This window comes from Austrofundulus limnaeus, unplaced genomic scaffold (assembly GCF_001266775.1).
Source record: "Austrofundulus limnaeus strain Quisiro unplaced genomic scaffold, Austrofundulus_limnaeus-1.0 Scaffold86, whole genome shotgun sequence".
NCBI lineage: Eukaryota > Metazoa > Chordata > Actinopteri > Cyprinodontiformes > Rivulidae > Austrofundulus > Austrofundulus limnaeus.
This window is the reverse complement of record NW_013952488.1, coordinates 1,291,085-1,299,908: the sequence shown is the minus strand read 5'-3', so window position 1 is coordinate 1,299,908 and position 8,824 is coordinate 1,291,085. Positions and strand designations below refer to the sequence as shown.

Genomic DNA, 8,824 nt, shown 5'->3' with positions numbered 1-8,824 from the left:
ATAATATGATATAACATAATGGGTCATTTAGGGCCACTAAAAAAAAAAAACGATTCTGACTTTGATCTCAGAAATCTGAGATCAAAGGCAGAATTCGAAGAACCTGTCCAGAGGACTTATTTTTTCTTTTTGATCTGGATTTGAAAAGTTTTGTGTCAGAGCATTTGATCGCTGTTGTCACTTAATTGCATAAAAAAGTTCAGATTTCACTCGGAAAATGTTGTATAAAGTGGGCCTTTGTTCTTTGTTTACCTGGCTTACAGGAGAAATGTTGTTTACAGGCATYAATGGGTGAACCGCCTCTGCTCTGTCCAAGAACTTTCCTGTAATCTTTTGAAAAGGGTCTTAATCAATAAATTTTTCAGGCTTCTTGAAAGTATTTTAGTTTTGTGTTTTGGACTTTGATTGCCTTTCACCTCAGTTTCAGTCTAACATCAGATCATGTTTGGTGGGATGCTTTTTTAAAAGTCAACAATTCAGGTATATGAATCCTTCGAGCATAAAGTTTCCCAAACCCAAACGATGAATCCGGTGCTGCGTCGACACTTTACTGAAAACCTGGCAAAAACAAAAAAAGTTTCACACAGAAATTGTTTTTACCCTCATCACARCTGTAATAGTGAAAAACATACTAGAATAACAGCTGGAGAATACAGATRGAATATCTATTAGCATCATATTATTGTGGGGGATATTCAGTTAATGCAAATGAATGTTTGGTCAAGACTAAAACCAGTTCACATGCATCATGAAATTCAGGTTATGAGAAGTTTAAATGCTCTGCCTGCCAGCATAAAAAAATGTTTCCTTTATCTAGATTTGAGATCCTCCAGTCCATTCTTTAAAAAAAAAAAGAAAAAAAGAAAATACAAGCGACAGCAATGGGTCAGTGAATCAATAACGTGGTGATTGGATAAAAATATCTACGACCAATAAAAACTTCCTTTGAGTTATTAGTGTAATTATTGACATATGGGGTGAGGAGAGTCAACGCGAGTGATTTGATTAACTAAACCTCTTAACTTAGAAAACAATTTTACTGACAAAATTAAATGTTTAGCCTGCAATATTGTACAAACCTGAGCTCAGGATTAAAATAAATCTCAGCATAATTTGTTTTCTTTTGTAAAAGTTTTTTAGATTTCTCTAAATCTTGGCTTGATGACTCAGCAGAACAGCTGATCCTTGATGTCAAAGGTCAGAAAAAAGGCCAAATCTGCTGTCGATACATGAAGTCATCTATGAATCTGGAACAGATTATTTGAATTTTAGTGATTTGAATATGCAAACAACATAGGGCTTTGCTTCTTTTTCTAAGCAATCAATTTGCATTCTGAACAATTTAAATAAATGTCACTTATTGGATCTGTTGGCACAGTTTCAAAAGAGACTCCACGTTTATTTAAATATGCTAAAACAGTATCCACAGGATCTGCTTATATTAAATAAATTAAGCATCACATAATAAATCTTTAATGCAGGTATGTTGTGAGATATGACAGAATTATATACAACTTTACACAATAAAGTTTGCTCTTATGTTCTATATCCACAATGACTACGACTTTAATAAAACTGATTTTTTTAACTGTGTATGAGAGAAATGAGCACAATAAACAATCTCCTTTGGGCTATTGTGTGTTAGTCAGTTCATCAGATTAAAAAAAATAATCAGGAATGGTTTTCGACTTGGTGTGGAAGAGCTGTTTTTCCTGGACCCCCATTGGAGCTGGATTTGTCTTTTCCTTTCATGAAAAAAGTAAGTAGTTCTCCTTTTCCTTTGACAAAAATGGGCCCTCTTCGAATGAAGCGGAAGCCGTATTCCTTCAGGATGTCATAGCAGTCCTCCACCACCTGAGGGACAAAGCGCACACAATAACCAGTACCTGTGACATGCATACCCTTCAAATGCAACAAGTCAAAGAAAACATCTTTAAATTAAAAAAAAAACTTGGCATGATATACAAGGTTTTATCTATTTTGTCACATACATAACTGGCATATTTGCTTTTAAATTTGGCTCAGCCAAAATGAAACTGGAAGTGACATCAAAGGGGAAACTCTGGAAAAAAGGGAACTCTATTGTCTTTATTTATTGAAACATTATTTGAACTCTGACTCTTCTTCATTTCTCTCTAACAGCGACTCAAAATAAACTAAAGAAACATCAGATTATTCTCTACAGYCTGTGTTGTTAGCCGTTGTAGCAATGCTCTGTTCACGTTCAGACTCTTTGACATCACTTCCTGTTACTACACATGCAAACAGCTCAACAATGGTTCATCTCAGCAGTGTGACATTTGTTTTGCAATACATTATCCATGTTATCTTTCCACAAATGCATTCATATTTTTTATTTTAAAAAAAACTGACGTCACAGGAACTTTAAATGTGCTAAGGAAAAAAAACATGTATCTGTTGTTGGTATTGACATCATGGACCTGACTTAACTGTGTTCCAAAAACAAGCTGGATTTTCATTTGTGTTCGGATCTGAGCCAGTTGTTATACTCAGTAACCAGACTGACTAGCATTAGCAAAACAAGCCAATAACCATGAATTTCTCAGGATTGTGTCCATTCAAACTCTATAACAACATGCAATTTCCAGGTACAAATAGCAAGCACCGAACTTCCTAAAGGAAGTGCCATCTAAAGAGTTACTTCTGTCACAATTCTTTCTTCTTTTCAGTGGCCTCTATCGTCTATCGTACAAGTCTTCTTCCTTATAATGATGTAACGGTTTAAAAAATAGAGAGTATGAGCTGTAAAAAAATTTTTAAGGTTACAGTTTATGATATTAATCCATCCTGCTGGGATTAACCGTTAGCTTACCAGGCTGTCAGAAACAAACTTCCATTTCTCCAAATCAAAAAGAGATTTCTTCAACAGCTTTTTCAAAGAATCCTGATGGAGTGCACCATTCAGGATTCAAGAGCCTTTTTTGTTAAAGGCTCCATTTAGATTCGGCACATATGACCTGTGTGATTTATTCACATGAGGACAAACAGGTGTGAGCAAACAGGTCAAATCMCTAAACAGGGCCTGTGTGTGTGTTACCTGGATGTTCCCCATCACTCCAGTCGACTCCATCCTGCTGGCCACATTCACCGTGTTGCCCCAGATGTCATAATGAGGCTTACGAGCTCCAATCACTCCGGCCAGAACGCCTCCTTTATTCAAACCTGCAGGAATCAACAAGGAGTCGTAAACGTGCAGTCCACACACACAGAGAGAGAGGCTAACGCTTCCGGGCTCACACTGACCAATGCGGAGCATGAAGTTGTTGAAGGACTGTTTGTTGAGGTTGTCCAGCGTCACTTTCATGGCCAAGGCAAAGTCTGCCAAGTCAGAGAGGTGTTGCCAACGCTGAATCAGAGACTGGTCTTCTGGCTGATAAACAACAGTGTGCAACCGTTTTACATGATGTCACCATTTCTTGCACACCAGATGAGTTAATAAGATTAACAAAACACAGAGGTAGACTCTTCCAGATCTGGTTAAAGGATCACACCTTACTGTTGCCGTATCTATTAGAGTTGCTCTCAGGTGTGAGTCCTGAGGCAGCCATGTAGGTGCTTCCTATCGTCTTGATCTTGGTGATGCACCGGAACTCGTCTCGGTCTAATAACTATTGGAAGATCGATGTTAGGAAAAACATGGCTCGTTCAGTATGATGTCACATCGTGCAGCGCCAGAACCTACCGTGTCAAAGTCTGAGATGATCTCATTGAGAATCCTGAGACACTCGATGCCTCCGTTGTTGATGCCCTCCTCAGTGTAGAAGTCGGAAAAGTTCGGGATGGAAGCAAACATCACGCCTATTTCATCGTAAGACTGGCTGTACAGCTCCTGTGAATGTCAGATCACACAGTTAAAGCTGATTTTACTCTACTTCTTTTATTTTTGATGTCAGCAATGTGTAACTCCGAAACACGCCACTAGATGGTGATAATAAAACACAGGAGTCACGTCAACGTGAGACTTTAAGTTGTTCTCATGTTTTTCCGGTTCTTGTTCCCCACTCACAGAAGTGGCTGCAGACTCAAACGTACCTCGTCTCTTTTCTTTGAGCCCAGGAAGTGTTTCGCCACGTGTTCTGGCAGCATGTTGGTGACCAGCGCTTCGTTCCAGCGTCTCATCTCAAAYACCCTCTCCTTCTGGTCGTGCACGCCAACCTTCCAAAGGAAGAGCTTCCGGGACTGACGCTCCAACTACACACATGCAAAGTTGKTTTTTTTTTTACATTAAAAGCATAAAATATGAATGAAACAGCATCGTACGATAATGACTTTAAGGATAGGAGTTGACCATGAAAGTTGGACAAACGTCATGTGGTGATGTAGTGACTCACATGCCGAGCGAAGAAATAAAATCCGATCATCATGACGATAATCATCACCGTCATGAGATACTTTGATGGGATCATGACTGACCTAGGGACACAGGAGAAACAACATTAGAGGAAACACATGCAAACATGCACACACAATCCATCTTGAGAACGTATCAAACGCAAGGCCCACAGGCCAAATGTGGCCCGCCATTGCATTTTATACGGTCCTTGAGATAATCAAAGAGGTATCAACGTCTTAAAATGAACATATGCTTCTTTAAAGCCAGCAACGACCATAAACTACATCTCCCATTATCGTGGCAATTATTTTGTCTATAAAATGATGAAATCACACGGCAAAATTCGCCATGTAAAATCTCCATTTCCCTCCATTTTTGCTGGCTACTTTTGCTGCAGACTAGTTGTACTGGGAACTGGGGATTTTCCACTTTCAAGTCATAAATTTGACGTTTTATATTTAGTTTAAGTTAACACAAAACGTTCATCACCTCTGTTCTTTKGAGGGCCACCATCACGCTCATGTGGCGCTCGATGAAAATGAGTTTGACACCCTTGATCTAGATCTAAATGCAGCACTAATGAGCCCAAAAAAACAAACAAACTTTGTATCAACTTCAATCTCTCACCTGTAAGAAGCAAACTGTATGTAGTCGTACAGGTCATATATATGTCGCCAGCTGTAGATGTTAACGGCTCCGGTTGCGGTGACGACCAGCACCATGAGGCCTAATTTAATCAGGTGGCTGACCTGTACCAACATGGCGACGGCGATGAGGGACATCACAGCCATGAAGCTGTAATACTTTGGATATTCTGCACAGTCTTTGTTACCAAGTGACTCCAGCATGTAGCCAAAGGTGCTGTTGAAGACCCGGAGTGACGGTGGGACACAGCTTAACTGCAACAATGAAAATAAAATATGTGAGGAAAACAAAGATATTCAGAAAAAATACATTGATTTGTTCATGTGGAAGACTGGAATTGTTACCCAATGTTACTGCACTTTCTAATCCAGTTGAACTGGTGTATTTTCTTCATTACAGGTTTCATAATAATTTATAAGAAGCAGGGCCCCTATTAGCACTAAGCTAAGAACAACTCTTTCATAACGAAAGTAGCATTGCTTTAAGGATTCCATATTGCTCATTGATGTGCAGGTGTTTAAAACAAAGATCTAGTGCGATCTGTTAGCACTCTGGCTGTGTGTTACGGATGAATGTCAGCTACCACCACACCACATTTTAGCTCCAAATCTTTAAAATCAACCCAGTTATAGTCATTTTTGTGTTTGCTGAGGTTTAGCTGTGGCAGCTCAAGTCAGGCTGACTCAAGAAGTTAAAAAGTTGTAGATGTGCATTCGGTGATTCATTTTTGAAAATGTATTTATAATCCATCCACTGGTTTGTGAGTTATTTTGCTAACAGACAGAAATACAAACATAAATATGCGCTAAAAAGGGCAAAAACCAACTCTTTCCTTACACCTTTTGACGGTGAGCGATAAAAAAAACTACTTCCCAATTTAAAGCACTTCTTGAATATCAACCTGTCACCTGTACAAGTCAGCACTAGCGTCCTCTACATGCATCAGCCGTTGAAAGCAGCAGCGTGTGGCAGGTTAGTCCAGTGAGGCTGAGACAAATGAGCCAGATGGCAGCAAGACAGACAACTAATGGACCCCAGTGGGAGTGTGCAGTCAGACACAGAACAGGCAGTGATAGTCTGATGAGCAGAAAGTGGAAACACACTAACAAACACAAACACACATCAGAGGGGATGGAATGATGACACACATCTAGTGCTGGGCACAGGTTACCACCACTTATCCGCTAAGCAAGAATCTTGTATTCGTAATTTAAATATTGCCTGACACATGCAGCGCTGCTTGTAAGAGGCGATAGTTTTTATTTAATTTAGGATAAATGGCATAAACATAGAAGTTAAAGGACTTAAATTGATATGAAGCTAATTGGTCCACTAACGATTTCAAAAGTTAGCAAAAAAGCTAATCTGCTGAATAAGAAGCTAATTCCACTGTTATAGGATGAGCGAAACGGTGCCCACCGCTGCACCAGGGGTGGTTCTAGGGGCGGGGCCACAGGAGCATTGGCCCCCGGTGAAATTTGATTGACCCCCTGAAGTGCCCCTGTCTGTCACTCAGCTGTCCTTTGCCCAAGAGTGATGATGCTGGGTGCAGTTCCATGTCCAAACACTAGAGGCGCTAAATGAGACCAATAGAAACGTCTGGCATGAATCAAGCTGATAGAAGTTTTTTTTTCTTAAAACTTGAACAAACCTGCAGAAAAAAGTRTCTCAACTCACCAATGATGACTAGATTTTCTCACATGCTGTGTTTGAGAGTATTTTATCTATGTACATTAAAAATGCATGTAAATTTGTTAAGGAGAATTTACTGTGCAAGCTATATATACACCTTATCAAAACCAGGAATTTGTGTGCAAGGATACTGAACAAATACTTTGCCCCTCTATGAATATTGTGGCCCCTTGATGGCCCCTTACTTAAAAAAATCCTAGATCCGCCACTGCGCTGCACACATCAAACTCAAACACACAGACACACAGATGCAATCCATCCTACGTCTCACCATGTCAGCTGTAACAGCCATGGTTAGGACAAAAATGGCCGCCATGGCCCAGGTGTTTCTTGCCCACCGAGTGCGATCGATCCACATTGAGAAAGACACCAACCTCTTGGAGAACATCTGGGATAAACAAAAAGAAAAACTGACTTGTAGAACTTCTGAAACAATAATTAAACTTACTGCGCACTGAAAAATCACCCAGATCATATAAAAAATGTTTTTTTAAAGATTTTTCTTAACATTTAAGATATATGTGGGAGTTTTGAAGACCTAGACAGATAAATTAGGTAAAAGAAAATGAAATACAATGAAAACTGTGAATTTTTCTCTACAGAGTCCCGCTTCAAAGGAGCTAAACAGCACAATAAACTTATATTTTAGTGTGTGTTTTTTTTCTCACCCTGGGAAAGATAGCAGCCAGGGAGCAAACAGTGAGGATTAGCAGCAACACCTGTCCAACTGCAAAAGTCACGTAGTTCACAACTAACCTGCAGCAAAAACAAAACATACAAAAAAACTTAAACGAAACTGAAAAAAGACACATGAATAAAATCAAAGCAACTCCAAAACATTACTAACTGATACAGATTTTCACATTAGCTGAAACAAACAATGGGATTAAATAGTAACTCACAACGGGTCTATGAACATCTCCATGGCTGTGATGAAAAAGAGCACGATGATGCAGCAGCTGAAGGCAGCTCCGCTTCGTTTCTCCTTTTCTGAGGAGTAGTGCTCTTCCAGCTTTCCATCCACGAAACGCAGAGAAACAGGGTTGATTTTGTGGTCCTTCATTCTGTTTAAAACATAWCAAACAAAAGAGAAGAAACTAAAATCCAGGCACTAAAACACCACTAAGAGGTCAAGTTAATGACCTCTATGCACATATCCAAGTTTAATTCTCATATCAGCTGTCATTTGCAGATTTATTCATTTAATTTAATCTTGAAAGCCATCTGGTTTTGGCCCTCTTAATCRTATTTATTTCCCTTACATTTGCTGCGATTCTCTGTCCAGAAGCTCCTGCTGCAGCCGATCATTGATCGTTTGTTCTTCAGTCATCTTGTTTCTCTAAGAGAGCAAAAGTAAATAGTTATGAAGCCTCAACGACCTCAACCATTTAAAATAATCAAATTATTATTGCATGTACAAAGCAGAATTAAATTGAAGAAAGTTCGTCTATACAAATATTGCAGAATTCACCTCCTGTTTAGAATTGGACAGCATAGACTGGGGCGGGACTGCATTGGCCTTGGGTGATGTGGTGTTGATCAACTGATTTGAACATTTGTTCATCAGAGTGCCTGGTGCCTGCAGAAATGAAACACAATTTTTCAATAAAACAGGAAATATCTTCTTTTTATACATGGTTAGGTCAGGCTTTTTTCCCCCCTTTATTTATTAAAGGGACAGTGCATATTAATAACATTTCTGTAAATATGCCAGAATTAGCCAGAAGGCTATTTTTCACTTGCAGTCCCCAGACAGATCCACCCTAAAATATTAAATATAAAACTACATAATTATAATAATCACCTAATTTCTCTCTGGGATCAATAAAGTATTTTTGAATTTGAATTTGAATTGAATTGAATTACAAAATAACAAATACGATACACTTCAAAAATACTTAAAATATTATAATTTAAAATGCATATAAAAACACATAAACCAACTAGAAGAAAACATAAAAAAAAACAATAAACCCACACATGAGACAAGATGACAACTGAGCGGAGCAAGACCTAGTCTAATTGTAACCTAGTGTTGACAGCTCTGATTATCAATAAGCCATTTCTTTAAAGGCACAGTGTGTAGGATTTTGTCAATTCTTTTAGCTGAAATTGAGATAATCACTAATGACA

At 38.7% G+C, this 8,824-nt stretch overlaps 1 protein-coding gene across 1 annotated transcript in view; it reads right to left on the bottom strand.

The window, feature by feature from the left end:
- Positions 1–1,457: 1,457 nt before the first annotated feature.
- Positions 1,458–8,824, bottom strand: part of LOC106520047 (adenylate cyclase type 3) — a 14,293-nt gene continuing 6,926 nt past the window's right edge. The window contains exons 8-20 of the mRNA XM_014011961.1: positions 8,163–8,270; positions 7,954–8,030; positions 7,594–7,755; positions 7,360–7,447; positions 6,963–7,079; positions 4,982–5,253; positions 4,353–4,434; positions 4,054–4,212; positions 3,704–3,850; positions 3,513–3,629; positions 3,265–3,391; positions 3,059–3,183; positions 1,458–1,854 (exon numbers count right to left, since the gene is read on the bottom strand). Coding sequence (XP_013867415.1) covers positions 1,672–1,854; positions 3,059–3,183; positions 3,265–3,391; positions 3,513–3,629; positions 3,704–3,850; positions 4,054–4,212; positions 4,353–4,434; positions 4,982–5,253; positions 6,963–7,079; positions 7,360–7,447; positions 7,594–7,755; positions 7,954–8,030; positions 8,163–8,270 — 1,764 coding nt within the window. The 3' untranslated portion in view covers positions 1,458–1,671. The remainder of the gene's footprint in view (positions 1,855–3,058; positions 3,184–3,264; positions 3,392–3,512; positions 3,630–3,703; positions 3,851–4,053; positions 4,213–4,352; positions 4,435–4,981; positions 5,254–6,962; positions 7,080–7,359; positions 7,448–7,593; positions 7,756–7,953; positions 8,031–8,162; positions 8,271–8,824) is intronic.